Raw genomic sequence first — 20183 nt, forward strand, 5'->3', positions numbered from 1 at the left:
TTCTTTGATCTCCTGCATTTCTTTTACTTCCCTCTTTAGGGACTCAATTTCATTCTTCTGATCGTTGATTATTTTTCCCTTATCATTGTTTTCCTTTATGACTGCTGTCAGTTTTTTAATCATGGCAATTTTAAATTCTCTTTCTGGAAGGCTCAGAAGTTCTTCCAAGTTACTGTCATTGCAATCTGGGGACTGGTTTTCTTTTTATGGTGTGCTTTTTCTCTGGAGAGTTGCTAGGTTGCGTGTGGTTCTTCTCCTCCCTACTGTCTGTTTTCTAATTTGCCGTATGCGTTGGGACACTGTGTTGTTGGCACTGGCCGGCATCTTGGGTGGGCTTCTCTGCTCCCCTCTGGTTCCTCCAGGAGTCATCTGTCAGTTTCAAGCAGTCTTTACTGGAGAAAGGTCCCTGTTCTAAAATGCCGATGTGGGGACACACTCCCCTGTGCGCCTGGTCTGCCCCGTCGGTGGGTTCCTGCTCCCCCTCTGGGCTTGGACTGCAGGCCAGATGGGGTCTGGCGTGGGCGAACTTCCCCCGCTCACTTCTGTCTCCTGAGGAAGCCTTCTGCAGGTAGTCTTTACTGAAGAAATGTCCCTGTTCTAAAATGGTGATGTGTGACACACTCCCTGTGCGTCCGGTCTCAGGCACACTCTTCTGCGCGCCTGGTCTGCCCCGGCTGTGGGTGCTCGCTCCCCCTGTGGGCTCAGACAACTGGTCGGAAGGGGCCCGGCGTGGGCTAACTCCCCAGCTGGCCACTGGCTCCTTCAGGAGCCTCTGCTGGTTTCAAGTCGCTAGGTGGCGCCAGAGATCTCTCCTAGAGCCCTTTGGGAGCTGATTTTCCTCCCCGTGGGACAGGGAACAGAGCGGGGATGGTAGGGTACACCTCAACGGTTTTGGGGTGCTGTGTCTGCCTTGTGCCCCACCGTCATGGGGAACCCATGCCCCTAATTTCGTGCCCCGGGTCTCAGTTCCAAAGCCCTCAGTTCCAGGACGCGGGCTGTAGTCCAGTTCAGTGGCGCGGGAATGGCGCCTTTTGAATCCTGCTCCCGTGCCTGGGCGCCTGGTTCCTGCTCACTCAGGGAGGGCCTCCGCGCGCCTCCCAGCAAGCCTAGGTCGCAGGCGCGGGGACCTGGGCAGCTGCAATCCGATCCGGATCCGCGTTTGCTTTTCAACCGCACTGCTTTTCAGCGTGATCTCGATTCAGATCCCTGCAGCTTTTCCCCGCAATCCCGATCCCAATCCGCGTCTGCTTTTCCAGCGCGCCGCTTTTCCCGCGCAATCCCGATCCCAATCCGCGTCTGCTTTTCCAGTGCTGCTTTTTGTGCAAGCTTACAGGGCGGCCCGGGGCTGTGTGCTGGTGCTGGCCTCCTCCTGGGGGGCGGGGCTCTCTTTAATGGCGCCTGGAGCTCACCTCCTCGGCGGATCCTGAAGGATTCTCCACAGCTCCCGTTCACGGGGTGTGGTGACTGAAATAGTCCTTTCCACTCACAGTCCCGCTTGCTGTGTAGTTTGTTCTTGTTGGTCCTTTTAGTTTTTTTTTTTTTTTTCCCTCCTCTCTGCTGGTCGGAGAGTGCCGCCTCTGTGGGCGGGGGACGGGAGCAGGGTTCTGCGCTTCCCTCCCTTCTGGTCCTCTTTTATGGCAACTTTCTTCTTCGGGCAGTTTGCTGGAGTCACCCGTTTATCTTCCGTGTCCCAGTTCTCACTGGGACCTGCCGCTTTTCCTCCCTATTAACTTTTTTTAATGGGAGATCTTACTCGCAGCGTCTCCTCACTGCCATGTTGCTCCGCCCCCTCCCATTTATTTATTCTTTTACATTTTGGTGAGGTAGTCAGAACTACTATACTTTAAAAATAGGTATATAACTTCTGAGTGCTCCAATTACTTGTCTAAGGTCACACTACATAAAAAGCAATCTAAGTTTTCTATTTGGATAATGCTCTTGTAGATTCTAATCTATTTGAATTGTAATTGTTTCCTCTCTAAAGGTCCTTCTCTAGTTTCAGAAATGTAAGAGTAGAGGTATATATTGTCAAAGTACTCACATAGTTTTAAAAGATAAAGATAGTATTTTTATTATCTTGTATACAGTTTTTATTTTGAAGTTTACATGAATGCAACCTTCTGCATAGATACATATAAAAACAAAAAAGTTGCTTTTAAGAGTGGTGGAGTCTTGGGCCTCCCCAGTGGCACAGTGGTTGAGCACTGGGTTGCGAAGCTGCCCGCAGCCTCTGCAGCGCTGGTTCCATCCCCAGCTGCTCCCCGGCCACCAGAGGAGGGTCCCACATGGTGCGCAGACCTCTCCTGCAGCCCGCTGCTCCTCTCAGCAGTGTACTTTGGTCATTCTGCTGGCTCTGCTCCCCGCTCTGGCTCTGGTGAATTCTCTCACCCTCCCTCGCTTCTGACTGTACCCAGTGATATATAAATAAATAAATAAATCTTACAAAAAAAAAGTATGGTGGGGTCTTAATCCAATGGAATGCTGCTACTTGGTACCTCACTCCCCAGTCGTCTTCTTCTTTTTTTTTTTTTAAGATTTATTTATTTATTTATACAAGCACTGGGTACAGTCAGAAGTGCGGGGGGTGAGAGAATTCACCAGAGCCAGAGTGGGGAGCAGAACAAGCAGAGTGATGAAATACACTGCTGAGGGGAGCAGCGGGTGGCAGGAGAGGTCTGCACGCCATGTGGGACCCTCGCCCGTCAGCCGGGGATTGAACTGGTGCTGCAGAGGCTGCGGGAAGCTTCACAGTCCAGCGCTCAACTGCTGAGCCACCAGGGGAGGCCCTCCCCAGTCTTTTTTCCTAAACCTGTACACTCCCCTTTCTACACTATTCTGATACAAACATACATCTTAGTAAGTATGGTATATATATCCTTGATCAGATTAAGAGCTACCACAATGTTTAAACATTCTTTCTGAATATGCACAATTAATCTTACTTGGGTTTATTTAGCATGGATCAGTGCTTCTTAAACTTATGTGCTTATTTAAAATGCAGATTTCTTCACCACTTATTCTGAGTTAGAATGACTCTAAGTTTAGTGACTTAGAGTGAGCCTAGAAACTTGCATTTTAACTGCAGTGTACCTAGAAAGCACTGGAAAGATAAGGGCATTTTCTTTGTATCAGAGGATATAAGTGGCAAAACAAATCTGAAAGATAAAACCTATTTTAATCAATAGTGTCCAACTTGTTGCCTACCACTCTTTATAGGATGCTAATAATAAGCTGCAAAATTGAGTGGCTTCAGTTCAATTCTCTCTGCTTTTGAAGACCAGCTTTGGCAGTGTAAATACGCATCAAAATCAGCCAAAGGTGATGATTTAGGAGAATAAAAAGAAAACTGCAGCATCTGAATAATCCATTGTACTGGTGATATCTTGATAAATCAATCTTTTGGGAACATAGGTCTTATAATAAAATTGACTGTATTAAAATGACTCAGTTTCCAATGCAATAGAAATATTTCTCTTAAGCTAGCGTTGGATATGTTTGAGTAAAATAGTGATATTACCATCAAGATTTTCTGAATGTCCCTCTCTGATTAGCAAGACTTGAAAAAGTCAGAATTATATACTGACTTTTTTTATTTATCTTAGGCATCTTTATCTTTATTTATCTTAGGCAATTATCTTAGGCATCCCTTACCTTCCTTCATTTTCTCTCCCACACTGGTTCAGGGATGACTTTTGTCTTTTTAATTTCCCTTCCCCTGAATTCACATCCTCTGACATGTTCTTTTTCATCAAATTGGGTAAGGGTTAGTGACTAGTCATTGGTGTGTGCTGACTGATTAATTCATATTTTAGCAATAATCATAATCTAACATCATTGAGTGTTCATGATTTGTCAGGTGTGTTTTCTCTCTTCATCCTCATGGCAATCCTCCAAGTTTGGTAATGGAGTTATAAAAGGTCTATATGCATACTTACTTTGGTTACTATTATATCCTTGTTGCACAAATAAGGAAATAGAGGTTTAAAAAATTAAACACCTTATTCATGGTTACACAGTTAATAATCAGCAGAGTTCTCCAGTATAAACAAAATGATTTTAGAGTATTCTTTTTAGCCTACTCTAACATACCAAGTACTAGAACTTTAAATTTTTTGTCTTTATTTAAGTAGTGAATGTGTCTAGTTAAAGATCTTTCTGTTATGTTAACAGAAGGTTAGGTGTGTCTCATTGCTGTAGAGGCTTTTGCTTTGCTCTGTTATTTTGAGGGAGACTTTAGGGTTTTCTGTATATAGTATTGTGTATCATTTTTCATATTCATATTATTGTAAAAATAAAAGAAATATCTAATGGACTTTGAAATTTAATGAGCTATCAAATATTTCTGCCAGTGAAATCACATATTATCCAATTGCATATCAAACTACCACCATATATATGAGAAACATTGTTGTTTTTATTTTACCAGTCAACAGCAAATCATATAGTTAATTGATTGTGTTTGTTTCTTTATGTTGCTGTGGAAGAACTTATATTGTAGTTTATGACTCACTTCTAACAAATTTACGGGATTACATGGTTTTTGACTGCAAAGTAATTTCTGCTCTATAGTCTTACTTTATTTTCCTCATGCTTCATTTTTTTCTAATCTGTTTTATGATTCTTTATAAGACATTCTAATGCATTAATATGGTATATTTCCTCATGCTGTACTTTGACTTTCATAACTGGATCATTTAACAAGGTGTATGCCAGATTTTAAGCAATTTATAGTCACTGAACCTATGTGCTTCTGTGAGTACCTCAAGCTAACTGCTTTTGTACCATATGGCTGATCAACTGTGTAACCTCATTAATGTGATCATGTACCTACATAGTATATGCTACCATTTAAATTAACAAATGTAATTATAGTAGCTTATCAAATTATTTACTTTATTAAATTTAAAAAAATTTCTGGTTAAAGATCATACATAATGTACGTGGAACCTAATGAAATTTTAATGCAGTTTCCTACAAATTTTAATTCCCAACATTATACAAATAGGGGCTTATTTTTTCATTCTTTTACTTTTGTTGTTTTATTTTAACTACAGTGTTATAAGTATATTTGCTAGCAATATGTGTACATTTCATAGTCCTTTCTAAATTTCAGATTCCTATTAATTAAATTCTCAGTTATGATGCACATTAAATTTTTAGAACTAGCATGACAAATACACTTTAATTTTTACTTGCATTTATATAATTTCAAAGTAGTAACTGATACCAGAAGCAAATTGATTACCATTATTTTCTATAATATACCTGAGTCATACCATATGAAACAATTTAATTTCAATTTTTTATTATAAAATAGTTTTTTGTTTTCCTACTTTGATTAACTAACTTATTAAACACCAAAGACTGTGTTAAGCTATTTTGCTTCATTGTCCCAAGCAGTCCTCAAAATGACTATATAGAAGCATCACTCCCACTTTCTATAGAGTAACAGATTTGGGGATGTAAAGTAGATTGACCTAAACAAGTAATAGCAGAGCTTAATTTGACTCCACAGTTGCTTGGTTCCTCTTAAGTGCTGTTTCATTAAACAGAATCAAACTTGATCTCATCATTCAGCCAACAGCCAATCTTTGAGGACAATAAGCACTAACAAAAATAAATCTTCCTAACTTCAGTGTTTACATGAGGATTAATATTTGACACATAATATATATGGCTGGTTGGTTAATTTGCTATCTTAATAACAAACTGAAAATTCAATCCATGGGGGAAGAAACTGACCACAACCTGAACTTATTTCTTCGCCAGTAAGTGTTTTTCCAGTAGCAAGCCAAAATTACTTCTGTGCAGATGCTAACAAGACTGTTGAGAGAATAAGAGAAAATATTTGTCCTTCTCATGACATTTTCCTTACCATCCACCCACTTTGCATTCCTTCCTGCAGGCTGCTGGCAGGATTTCCACAGCTATAGTTTGACAGATGGGGTCCTAGTGACTGAGGCCCCTCCAGCTCCAGTGAGATGTCATCAAAGGCTTTAAAATAACACTTCCCCAAGCTCTCTGATGTAAGAAATGTTATCTACCTTCAGATAAAGAAAAATCATATTAAAATGGCAGTAATGCTCAGAGTCTCTAGAAATTTCATTATGGAGTTTATTGGTGCTTTTTAGAGTGAGGTTCCCTAGGTTAGCACAGATGTTTCAGCCTGAATAATCAGTAACAGAATGTAAATTTTTGAAGAAAAGAGGTAATGCCATTTGTTTCCTAATTCTTTCACATAGCGGCATCCATAATATCTATGAATGTAAATAATTTTGAAATTTATACTAGATTAGTCCTGAAATGAGATGCAAGTGAATGATTTCAATACTATCTTTTTCTTACCCATACTTCACTTATTGTACATTATAATAGCATTTTTCACTTTTAAATTAAAACATTATTCTTAGGACTAAGTAAGTATATTTATTATATTAAGTCTGTAGTATAAGAATTTGAAAAGGCATGTTACAAAATGCTTAAGTTAAAAACAGGATTTTTATTTTGAACTTTCATCATATTAATAATAGAAGTGTATATAAAGGTTCATCTCAAATTCCAATTTGGCAGTCTGAAAGTTGCAAGTTTAAGTATTTGATATATAATCAAATATATCATGGGAAATAGAAATGCATTTTTAAAAAAAGGATTTATTTATTTATACAAGCACTGGGTACAGTCAGAAGCGCGGGAAGGTGAGAGAATTCACCAGAGCCAGAGCAGGGAGCAGAACAGGCAGACTGACGAAGTACACTGCTGAGAGGAGCAGCAGGCGGCAGGAGAGGTGTGAGCACCATGTGGGACCCTCGCCGGCAGCTGGGGATTGAACCAGCACTGCAGAGACTGCGGGCAGCTTCGCAGCCCAGCACTCAACCGCTGCGCCACTGGGGAGGCCCTGCATTGCTTTTTTTTTTTTTTTAATGAAAGTAATTTACTCCAAGATAATTCTCTATATGTAGAGGGAAAGTTTTATATAATTTGAAATTAAAGTCACTAGTGAGGTTATTAAATTTTTAGAAGTAGTCCAATAAAAGCATAAAGGTCTATGCTAATACTAGGATTAGAACTTTCAAAGGGTAGCTGAAAAATACTCTCAAAAGCTATCCAGGAATATGCAATGATTGATTTTCTTCTAAAGGCCATGAAGCATCAAATAATTTCAGCAAAAAGTAGGGTTCAAACAAATCCAATTAAGCATTGCAGTGAAGACTAAGTGGTGTTAATTAGTGATAACTGACTTCACATATTGAAAAACAAAAATTAGTGTCTTTTTTAAAAAGCCTGGACTTTAAATTATCAAATTAAAGTTATAATTATATAGGATTGCCCTAAATTGTAATAAGAGCAGGAATAATGAGTTGTGAGAGTGAAAAAAGAATAGTTGCTCACTTTTGGGAAAGAGATATAAAGGATTAGTCTACTTGCTAATGAGGTGAAATAGAGCATGTCCTCCTCTTAGCATGGGGTGCAAGGCAGATTCCTTAACTTAGATGGTCTCGACTGATGACACTAAAGAGTGATCCACTCCTTCCCCTGCTCACACCGTCAGAATTGCCAGTATCCTGCCATCATCCAATGCTAGAGCGTCTGTATTTCCCCATCTATTAATTGGCTAGCCTTCAGTTTCCCAGCTGATTTATATATCCATTTCAATCTTATTAATGAAACTATGTTGAGTCTGTAAAATAAGAATCCTCCCCCGCCCCGACTCTTGAAGAAAATAAGCAAAATCACAAACTCTGTTTTTCCAGCATTGCTCTGGGATCTAGATCCAAGTAATTAATACCTAGGTATCATTTAGGAGCTTTTGTTGACTCCCTACTGCCTGCAAAGTACGTAGCCATAAAGATTTTGCTTATCACGTGCTTATCAGTATAGGGATATGCATCCATATTTTTAGAAAGTAGAAGCTGCTGCTCAGAGTTGTTGGACTTCATAGACCTACCAAGTGGTAGAATGAGATGTTAAATGTTGAGTCCATGTTACTCTGAAACCTGTTGAATGGTTCATCAAGCACAAAGATCCCCTGAGATCTTTGACTTTTCTGTTCATCACTGTATCCAGATACCCAGAAACAGTGCCTGGCACATATTAGTTCTTCAATAAACAGCAGTTGAATAAAAGTGGGGAGCTGATGGAAGTAAGAACAAGTTCATCATCACTGGCATTAAGCTTACCTCGATCTCTACCAGATCTTACATTTTTTTGTTTTGCTTTTTTTTCCCCTTTTCTTTGCCTTTCCTTCCTTGTGTGTGTTTGAAATTCTAAAGTAGCAGAAAAAAACCCAGGGAGCAGAATCCAGCTTTCTTTGCTTGCACCATCGTAGCACCCTAGTGAAAGTTCTGCATGCAGCAATGCTTTGCAGGGTATATTAATCACTGACAGAAAGTCGTTAAAAGAAATAAATAAATCTGCGTTTCAGGAGTATGGTTGACTCACACTCATTTTTCACTCAGAAGAGGTATGCCTAACCTATCACCATCTCTAAAGTAGATTTTCCTTCCTTTCTAAAAAAAAAAAAAAAACAGGACAGCAATTTGAGTAGTACAGGTTTCTTAATGTGATCACTCATTTACTGTGTATTCAAGTGTGAAGGAAATGTTCTGCTCCTACCTAGGGATCAGGTTTTCTCCAAAATGGCCTAGGATTTCAAAACAAACGATCTCACAGCCAGAAATCTGGCAAATAATGTTAATTTAGAAGTTTTTTTTTTATTATTATTGCACTCTATTTGGCTGTCTCAAGTAATGAGACAGGATAAAAAGAACCAGAGATTAAAAAAAAAAATAAAAAAATCCTCTCTGATTATTGAAGATAAGGGTGTAGCTTACAGTAGCATTAGTAGGTCAGGGATTTTAGGTGTTTTGTTCATTACTCTATCCCTAGTGTTTAGAATGGTTCCAACCCATAGTTGATACACATTAAGTATTTTTGAAAAGGTTTAGGGCATCATCATTATCATCATCACATGTCATAATACTAATCACTGAGAGGAAGTACTGGGAGTTGAGTGACAATCTCTCCACAGTCCACAGCCATGTTGTCCTCCGTTAGTGAGAGAATGGATTGTGATGCCTGCCTGACTCTGAAGCCCAAGCTTTTGGTTTTCTGCCTAAGCTGGCATTTGCTTATTTATATAACGTTTCTATTTATAAAAATCTAAGTGAATATCCTGTCTTTCATTCCACCTGTCCTGCCCCTTAGATGTGAAGGAAGTTTGTGGAGGGGCCTCCGGGACAAGACAAAACTAGCTGCTTCTTGTAGTTGTGATTTAAGGCCTCATTTGGGAGACACTTGCACGGTGGGAAGTGAGCATGATTCTTGTTTGTAGCAAGTAGTTTTGTTTTGGCTTAAACTTAGAAATATGATATTAAAAGCAAGAGTCTATTAAAGTAATATACCCTACATCCATATGAAATAATAGATATAAATTAATAGTTACTACAATAAAAGAAGAAATTCAAAATTTTTATCAAATCAAATCTAAAATATAGTTTTTTAACACTGAACCCAGTGATTTTTTTTATTCTTTATCAAAATATGCTGGCCTGATTTTAAAGGATAACCTTTAGAGTATTTAAAGTATAACCCTCTTTTTTTAATGGATCTATTTTATTTTTTTTTCAGGATTATGGTGTTAGCGATTAAGTAATAGCTTTAAATCCGATTGATTTTGACCATTCTTTAAAAAATTGACTATTAGGTTGTGCTTTTTAAAAATGTTTTTTTCCTGTATTGCTTGGCACTATGACATGGCAAGTCAGCCGAATAGACTATAAAATTAAATTGGCTTACTCCTATAAGGCTTATCTACAGAGTGCAGTTGAGTAGCTTGAGGTTTAATACTGTTTTTTAAAACTCATATGCAGTCTACTCCAAAAAAATTAGTGCATCCTATTTGAAGCTCTACAATCTTAGGTAGGAAATAGAGACTTACCCATTTACTTACCCTATAATTAGACTATCTATCGGTTGTAATACTGCCAGTGGTTTTTTAACATTGGTATGCTGTAAAAATTGAAAATTATTTTCCCTTAACATCTTAAAATAATTATATAGAAAACATTGCATATCTACATAGAGTTACTATATTTTAAATTTGATATAAAATTGAATTTCATAGAAATAAAAATTCATATGTTAACTAGTGTTAAATTTCATAGCTGTTAGACTTAGTGATGCTTTAATTATTTTGATTATTTATCTAGCATTTAATAAAACCTATTCAGTATTCAGAGTGACTTTAAAAAACATTTGAGGAAGCAAGCAAAGCAATTATTATGAATGGATTCATATGATGTCCAATACTGCTCTCTGCTGGCAAAAAGGCAAGTCATAAAACAAATTTCAACCTTACAAATGGAAAAAAAAAGTCAATTTCTAGTATACTTAAGAATGAAGGTAGAATCTTCAAACTTCCAAACATTTTTGCAAAATTCTTATGGCAGGCATAATGGAATACGTGAAAGAACTCAAAAAAAATGAATATAGGCATCACCAAAAGAGGTTAATTTATAAAACTATCATTTTAATTAATTGAAAAGTAATTGTGGGTCTTTTTGTTAAGCTAAGAGGAAATATCTTTATAGTATTCAGTTTAAGAAGTCTATCAAGTAAATATTTTTATATATAATAGTAAGTTTGATGACATTTTTATGTTTTTAATTTAATCAGATAGCATCATTTAAAATACCTGTTATGAGTATATCTGTTAAGTATTCAAATGCATTGGGCAGAGAGCTGGATAGTTTTGAATATTTGTGATAAATATATAAAATGAATATTTGCAATGAATAACTTTATAGTATCAAATGCTCTATATTGGTCAGACTTTATGTATTTTTAAAAGACTATAGTTTGTAAAAGTTGTGGAAAATATATGCCATGTTAACTTAGCGCTAATTTTAGAATAGGAAATGCCTAAAATGTTTTTAGATCTATCATCTTACTTTCCATAGCTTAATAATCTAATGTCTCTTCTGTGTTTTACATCTTCTACTTCTGCCCATATCACATAGGAACTGTAGTCAATGTTTTTACCTCAACTCTTTTTTTTAATAGTTCAAATAGCAGTCAGATTCCAATTATATGTGTTTTCACATATTTCCACGCACACATCCACACACAATATTGCCCAATATGTAAATAAATATATAGTAATTTTTAAAGTACTGCTGTTTACATAAGTTTGCCTAGTACAGTTTGTCTAATAGAAATTGACTGATTAAATTTTAACATGAATTTAAAAGATAGCCTACAATATTTTAAACAGAAGTTATCTCTTGGTTATAGGGTCAAAGTTAATGCTTATTTTCATTGATCTTTTTTTCTGTAGTTTCTAAATTTCCTGTAGTAATCATTAAAATAATGTTTATTGGACCTCCCTGATGGCGCAGCGGGTTGAGCGCAGCGCTGTGAAGCTGTCCCCAGCCTCTGTGGTTCAATTCCCGGCTGGCCAGGGAGAAACCCACATGGCACAGCAGACCTCTCCTGTCTTGCCCGCTGCTCCCCTCAGCAGTGTATTTCTGTCCTTCTGCCTGTTCTGCTCCCCGCTGTGTCTCTGGGGGATTCTGGATTCTCTCACCCTCCCATACCTGTGGCCTGTACCCCAGTGCTTGTATAAATAAATAAATCTTTTTAAAAAAAGTTTATTCATAAGTAAACAGAAAAAAACATTGTTGTAGGGCTTCAAAGCACAAACACACAATTATGCAAGACATATATGTCTACTTATGTAAGGCCTAGTTCCTGATCTCTTAAAAATAATGTATTTAGTAAAATGAATTTAGGGCTATGAAGACAATAATTTGTAAAATTATTTGAAGTAAGATAAAATGGCACCAACCAGTATCACTAACCAAGGAACCTGTAACATTTTCTTTGCTGCACTGAAAAATAAATCTCTGAACGTACAAAGCAAAAGCAGTTTGATACTCTTTTGTCATCATTTTTATTTTTTCTGTCACTCCGGGAATGAAGACATAAAGTTGCTAAGACACAATTCTTTTTTACTCGGTTTAAAACAGTGTTAAAAATACCAATGCCCCATTTTCTAAGAGTATGCTTAAAAAATTAATATTTCTGTGGTTTTTGCCTAGGTAAATAACCGGAAAGAAACTTTTTGATATTGAACTTTTTCTTTTCAGCCTTAATTCCCTAGAGATAGATGTGAATTGTTGTGGATATAGAAAAGTAATTTTTTTCATTGCTGAGTAGTATTCCACCTGGTAGATACATGATACTTTGTTTAATGCCTCACCAAAGGGCATTTGGATTGCTTCCATTGTTTGGCTTTTGCAAATAAATCTACCATGAATATCAACTATATTTGCATGAACACATTATCAGTGTGTATTTTTTTCTCCTCATAACCTGGAAACATGACTCGAAATCACTTTTTTCCTCTTAGAATTTGAAGTTATTCTTCCATTATTGCTGATGAATTATGTTTATAACAACTTAGATGATACTGTTCCAGCCACCAAAATTTGAAAATACCGTCCAAGACCAGTCGTTTATAGTTCTGTTTTAGATCTTCTTTTCAAATATCTGATTTTGACATTTCTGTTCACTTGGCAGGCTTGCCTTCCACCAGATAACTATATGGATCAATTCCTTTCTGGCTAGTTAACATTTCACCTTATCACTGAGCCTCCTCCAACCATCCTATTTAAAATTGTACAGCAGATAAGCACATTCACACGCTTTGCATTCCCACCCCTTCATCTCCTCTGCTTCTCCAGGGCACTTCTAAACTACTATCTAATTGATTTATTTATATTATTTATGTTTGGCTGCCTCCAATAGGGTGGTGTAAGGTTCATAAGGGCAGTGGATTTGCTTTGTTTTGTTCTTTGCTATACCCCCAAATATTAAAATAGTACTTGACAAATAGAAAGCACCCAATAATTACTTCTTGATGAATTCCCTCAACTTTACTTTCTAATATTCTTACTTACTTTTAAAATTGCATCATTTTTTAAATTTCTTATGAGCTCTTTTTGGTTCTCTAAACATTACTTTATATGGTATCCTGCTTTTATAAAGGATACAATATATTTAGATGTTTTAGTCATCTTTTTGGGTCCTCCTTTCTTTCTGATTCTTTCTATTCTCTTTTGTTCTTTGATTTTTTTTGTTTTTCTCCCTATTTTTCACATGAGTGGCTTTCCTCGAATATATGCACCTACTGACTTTGAAAATACTCTAAAGCTGACTGGCAATTTTGTGCGAATGGGCAGGGCTTATCAACAGGTCGACTGGTAGCCCATCTATTTCCTGTGGAAACTCAGCACAGGTTGTTTTTTTATGACCCTTGGACCACTTTACCAGGGGAAGTATCCTCCCACCCAGATCCTTATAAGACCAGCAGCCATTCTCCTAGGACACAGGCAGGGAAAGGGCCCAGCCACTTTCAGTGCTACATGGGGACTTTGCTCCTTTTTTTCAGAGAGGTGCCTCACCTCAGCTCTCAGCCAGGGCTAACTTTCTGCAGGCTAGCTCCCTGCCTTTCTTCCTCCAGCTAGTTAACCTGTCAATAGGGATGGGGCAGATTAATCCCATGGCCACGCCATAATTCAGTCCAATCTTTTCACCCTTCGGGTGCAGGGGAGACTGGGTAAGATGAAAAACAAAATCCCACCTCTAACCTGCATACTTGTACTTGTCTTTTGATCCCACTTGCATCAGAATATTTCAGTTGCTTGTGGTTTTGTGTGCTAGATGTACATTCCTAAATGTAAGCATTTCAACATTTGTTAATGTCCTAGGCCAGTTTCTCCTAGAATTAGACCCCGAGGCAGATTGGTGCATGTATTTTATTAAGGGTCAAACAGCAAAGGTGTGGGAAAGCAAGACAGACAGGAAGAAATGAAAAAAGAGTACAGCGCATCAGGGGAAGAAGCCCCATTCTCAGCTCAGTTCTTAAGGAAGCCCTGCTGCATCAGCGATCCTCAGAGCTCACCTACCTCTGAGCAAAATGGCTGGACGTTTGTACTTTCACAGCATGTCAGTCATTGACTGGTTATTTGGGTGGGGAGGGAAAAAAATTCCCACTGTTTCTAACTCAATTTTGGCAAAGTGACATTATTGCCCAAAGAGGATGATTTGAAGATCTCGCGTGTGAGCCATTACTAAGAGGCATGTGGAAGCTAGAGGATGGGACCCAGTGCTGACAGAATGGCTCCTAGGAGAGCTCACTAACTCCTAGGGTTTCCTCTTCAATAAAGAAGTGATTATCTCTCATAACTATAAAACACCTTGAAGGTTACAAAAGTGGGTTGTTTTTGTCTCTTACTGTAATTGATTTTCAGGAAAATTTTATAAGGAGAGAATCGCAATATTATTATCCTTATTTTTCAAAGTCAAATAAGACAGAGATTAAGTGACTTTTCTAACATCTTCAGAATCCAAGCCTTGCTGAATCATATTTAAGTTTTAGAAATATTTTATAGAGACATGGACTGCATGTAAATATGAGCTGTTTAATATAAGTATCATGCTGATGTGTATAATTTTTAAAAAACAAAATATAAGGAATAGTCACTTTTCAGTTTTAAAATTATGTCCATTTAAGTTATCTACTATTACATGGAATAATTGGGTTAAGTAGCAAGCTCCATATTAAGTAGTCTTTGTAGTTTAATTCCCACCATCATTTAAGGCTTCTCCCTGTGTTTCATTACTCAGATGGTTTAATTAAAGCCAGCATGAAAGACACATATTAAAAGGTTTCTGGAGCACTGTAAGAGGTTGATTCATTTAAAATGTACTTGGAGTTCTTCCCTAATTTTCCCATATGGGCCTATTTACATATAATACTTATGACTCATAACATTTCTGCCAGAGTATGAATATTCTTCCATAATTATTTCCAGTAACTTTTACAGCCTGTTATTGACACATCAGGCTCTTCCTTCTTCTAGTTCAAGAATCACTTAACCAATAACAAGTCTGTCCTTGATTCTCTGTGCTAACACCAGGCCATCCAGAAATGGCAAATCCCTCAGTGCTAGGATACATTCAGAGAAATTGAAAATAGAAGTTTACCCCATGATTTTACTCTTGGTTTGCTTTTAAATAACTCCTACTGTGTCAACTCCTTCCTGTCACTTGACCCCTTTATCCTTTCTGGATGATCTATAACAGTGCTTTTCAAACCTACTGGCACATTAAAATCGCCTGGGGAGCTTTAAAATACACAGATGTCTTAGTTCTGCCCCAGGCCATTTAAACCCGAATTTGGCACTGGTCTCTGTTTAAAGCTCCCATTGGTTCTATCATGCAGCCAAGGTTGAATATACTGATTCGAAACAGAAATGCCACGTCCGTCCATCAGAGTTAGGGGAAGATTTAACTTTCTCCACATCTTAGTAGCAGATTTTCATTTCCTTTTAAGATGAGAATTTCCTCCATATTTTGATCCCTCTTTGTAGGTTTGATCAACCAATTCAAAGTTACAATGAGACAAGCCAGTGTGTGATGAGATCACTGGTCCTGGCAGCAATTATTTAGTGTAATTTGAGCATATTAGAAAAAGGAACTGTTGTACCGTATAGAATCTGAGAATTGAAACTTATTTTGCTGTAACATTTCTGAGCTTCACTTTCTCTCCTACAGCTCATCAAAAAAATGGACCAGCCGTTATGTCCTCTCTTTCCAGCACATCTTTTTTTAAATCTTCCTCCCACTAACCTCTGATGTGTTACTACTTTTTAACTGTTCCTTAGACTATAGGAATCACCTGTGATACTTTCAGAAATATAATTCCCTAAAGTTACCTTTGATGCTGATTTATTAGGCCATACAATGTTAGTGCTATTTTAGCCTGTGCCTTCGATAATTCTTACACAAGTAATACAGAGAACCCCTGTTGAAAAACAAAGACTCTTAATTCCTTACATGGTTATTATTGGTATTTTTTCAAAAATGAAGGAATAAAATGTATTTTAAAAACATAACATTACTGTTTATTCCTTTCCATTCTAAGTTTAACACATGAAAAGGATTGTACTTAATAATTTGATGGATACATCAAATACATCATTCCTTACATACATAAGGAATGATAAACTTAAGACTTATTTTGGTGTTATGATTGCCACTATGTGACAAGAAAAAATATTTGAGAAATTATATATACTTCAAGAGTTTTAATGGTTATTTTTTGTTTTATATAGAAATGTGTTATCTTATAGAATGAAATATCCATTATTTTGGTTCTAGTTGCTTTTGAACATTTTATGATATTGGACTTCTCCTTTGGAGGTATTATATTCAGGAATTATAAATTTAATAATTCAGGATTTTTGGAACTTTTTTTAAGCTGGTTTGACTGAAAACTTTCAGGGATATTTTAAAATTTAATGAAATTGGATATCAATATTATTTTTTATATAGTTTAGCAGATAACTTTAATGGGTGGTCTATATTGGGTACTTTTCAATATTTGCATTTTGAAATTTTATATACTATATAATATCATAGTTGGAAAATAGAAAAATGTTGATTTGATGTTTTATATTAAACATATTGAAATCTTAATATCTGAAGCTTAATTGAAGTAAAAAGTAAAAAAGTAATGCTTTGGATTTATAGATAACAATTTCTTAATTGTTAATATGTTTAAATTTTAAATTTGAGGTCAGTTTTTCTTTGGGCCCAATAATATGTCAACATCTGCAAGGGGGAAGAAAAAATAGGAAAAGTCTTCTTAAAAATTATCTGAACAATAAGAATTATATATTATTAGATAATATATATCCTCACATAATATATAAAAATGTTATGAACATTTCTGTTAAATTAGGATTGAGCTTGAATTACTACCATGTATTTACTATTATATCATGTTATAGTTCAAAATGATTTAAAGATCTATAATATAGTAAACCTGTGTCTCACAAATGGCCCTTTTCAGTTTCTTGGTAGTACAGAAGTGGAGCAGCCCAAAGGAACAGAAGTTGTGAGAGATGCTGTAAGGAAACTGAAGGTAGGAACAACCCTTCAAATAAATGTCAGTGTATTGATCCTGCTTAAAGTCATTAGTAAATTGATAGAAATTCAAACCATGAGTAGCTTTGTTGCTTCGCCTTGTTAAAAATGGGCTATCAAATAAATATCAATGAGTACATATTTAATAATAAATACATGCACACCATACATTTCTAAATGTTGTAGATTCTTCTTTTTTTTTTTTTTTTTGTGGGACTCTCGCCTGCTGCAGGGGAGCAAACCATTGCTGCAGAGGCTGCAGGCAGCCTCTCAGACAGCACTCAACCGCTGCGCCACCAGGGGAGGCCCTCTTCATTTTTTTAATGTGTAATTTCTTACACTCAACAAAAGCATGTAATAGCAATATTTTGTATGTGTGGACATTCATCTTGCCTTACTTTGCTTGAACTCTTTCCTCAACTCAAAAATTAGTAATTGCAACTATCGCAACTGTCATAGTTGTTGAAAGTTTGGAGCTGGAGTTGATAGCAAACCAGCATCCTGCAGTGACACTGTATTTAAAAGATGCCCTAATGAACATATCCAAGTGGATCTAGACGATTCATGAGCAGACTTGGGGGTAACTGGTGAAATGAAGAGAGATGAAGGATCTTTACTATAATCAGCACATTTCCTGAAAACACTTATGTAACAAGATGTACATGTTAATGTTTAATTAATTGCACGATTTAAATAATTCTGGCCACAAAATTCCCATCCGTATCTCATTAAGAAAACATACCCACTACTTTGTCTGCACAGTTCATTTTTATTCTCTATACCTGCTCCTACAGATTTTTTTTTCTTTTTTGAGAAACAATCCTTCTGTATTTGCTTTGTTTTAGTTTAGAAAGCCTCCATAATATAGGAGGACTAGGCCTCTGATTGTGCCAGGCAAAATCATAGACATTAAAAAGTATTACTGTGGTTTGAGACTGTACATCAGGTAGAATTTACTGAATGTTTAAGTGGAAGAAACTGAGCTAGGATTACTTGTATTCTGGGTAAAGAAATAAAAATGGATAGTTTTATTACCCATCCATTTTATATGTAAATACTTTAGCTAATGATTCTAAGTAAACACACTAAAAAAGCTTCCAAGATGATATCACTACCATTTAGAAAAACATGAGGACTAGCCAACCATTTCTTTCCACCATTCAATAGGTAATAATAGGTAATAATTCAGACTTATTCTTGCTTGGCCAATACTTTTAAGCACTAATAGAATACAAAAACCCCACCATTTATGGGCAACCTTTAGAATAAGACTCTATTAAAATGTTAAAAATATTGCATACTGGAAGTGTGAGTTCAACAGTGATATTTTTTTTAATACTGGAAGTTCTTTATTCAGTAAACCCAAATTCAAAATCAATTACATAATGGATGAAATCTAAAGAGATTTTTTAAGTGAAATGCTTTCTTAGTGGTAGTTTTCATACATTTTTGTGAGACTATGTGTAGTTACTATGTAGTTTCATATTTAGAAATATACTCTGTTAATGAGGGTTTGTGATTTACAATAAGATTAAAATCATGCAGTATAGTTTAAAAGTGTATGCTCAGTTGACAGTAGTTTTTGTCCTTCAAGTGTCTTCCAGAATACACACACACACACACACACACACACATAATCAATAATCTTTATTCTGCTGATGGCAGAAATGTTGTAGTTCAGGAAAATGTATCTAAGGGCAATGATTCATAAATTTGGAAATAAATTAAACAATGCTTATTATCTATTTTTAAATATTTTTGTTTCTTTTCGTCAGAAGTCATAGTCACAACTCAAAATATACAATAATTTAAAATTTATTTTTAAAATGTGGACCCAGCTTCTTTATTCTGTTGTTTTGTAGAAATGGCCAGAAGATGGTGCTATGTCTCTACCAAAAAAAAAAAAAAAGAATTTACTCATTCCTTTGTGGACACATCCCCCATTTTAATTTTCTGCTCTTTTTTTTTTAATTTATGTATTCTGACTGCATTTGTATCCACTGTTGTTCAGTATTTTATTTCATTTGCCATATAAAGTAATGTTTTATATTTACTCATTTTTAAAAAAAATTGCAATATTAATGTATTGATGTCTAATATTAAAGAAGAATTCAACATTTAGAACTACAACAAGATGATGAAAAATTAAAAGTTTTCAAAAATAAATTTTTAATGCTTTGATATAGTGATTTCTGATTGGCTTTTCAGGAACAAATGTAAGTTTATTATTATTACATTCTATTTGTCATTTTGCAGAAAATTTATAGTTATAAATTTTTCTTAATATAAATTTTGTATTAAAACTATACTTTCACAATCTCTATCAAAATTATTTATTTTTTATTTCAATGGTTTCTATTTCTTAATCATACTTAGGCCTAAGATTTAGGAAAACACCAACTTGTCCATGTATAACAATTCACTGACCCTTTCAGTGTCTACAAACTCACTATCATTGTTATTGTAATAAGTTTTTTAATAGAGATTTCTTTTTCTTTTTTTTTAAGATTTATTTATTTATGCTGGGGTGTTGGCCAGAGGTTGAGGAAGGGGGTGTGAGAGGTTCACCAGAGACAGAGTGGAGAGCAGAACAGGCGGATTTACTGAAATACACTGCTAAGGGGAGCAGCAGGAGAGACAGGAGAGGTCTGCAGCATCATGTGGGTCAGCTCCCTGGCCGGGAATCAAACTCATGCTGCAGTGGCTCAGTTAAGACTCATAGTGCTGAGACTTAACTCCTTGCGCCACCAGGGAGGCCCCCAAGATTATTTTTCTTACTCCAACTAGTACAGATATCACAGGACTCATTATTTTCATCACCATTTGTTTATAATGTTTACATGCAGATGACTATTGGTGTATAAGGCCAAAAACTTCTTGATTTCCCTTGGAGGTAACTGTTGGACATGACTGAGCTACAATTTTAGAGAGATTCCCTCCCCTCCAGTAGAGCTAAATTAAAATTGCTGGCACTAACTCCAAGAAGGTGACCTTGGTATTTATTGTGGAATTCTGTTAAATCTAGATCCATCCATTCTTCTAAGCAGCTTCACATTGTTTTTATTTTCATAGCCAGCTATTTAATCAATAAAATGTCTGAGATTTAATTTAATTTAACATTTGTATTCAATTATCACTTCTGTTAGCAACTCAATTTACATATGCACATAACAGATTTCCCTGCACTATTA

General features: G+C 36.1%; 1 protein-coding gene across 4 annotated transcripts in view; it reads left to right on the top strand.

Moving 5' to 3' along the window:
* The window catches only part of GULP1 (GULP PTB domain containing engulfment adaptor 1), a gene marked incomplete at both ends in the record, with an annotated part of 83701 nt that overhangs the window by 28034 nt on the left and 35484 nt on the right, over positions 1 to 20183 (top strand). For 3 of the 4 annotated variants that reach the window (XM_084229286.1, XM_084229287.1, XM_084229288.1), the window contains one exon: positions 16919 to 16990. The exons of the other annotated variant lie outside the window; for it this stretch is intronic. In XM_084229286.1, the coding sequence (XP_084085412.1) occupies positions 16919 to 16990 (72 nt within the window). The remainder of the gene's footprint in view (positions 1 to 16918; positions 16991 to 20183) is intronic. 4 annotated transcript variants of the gene reach the window in all.

Source organism: Talpa europaea (genome assembly GCF_964194135.1).
Source record: "Talpa europaea genome assembly, chromosome: 1".
In the NCBI taxonomy this organism is placed as follows: domain Eukaryota; kingdom Metazoa; phylum Chordata; class Mammalia; order Eulipotyphla; family Talpidae; genus Talpa; species Talpa europaea.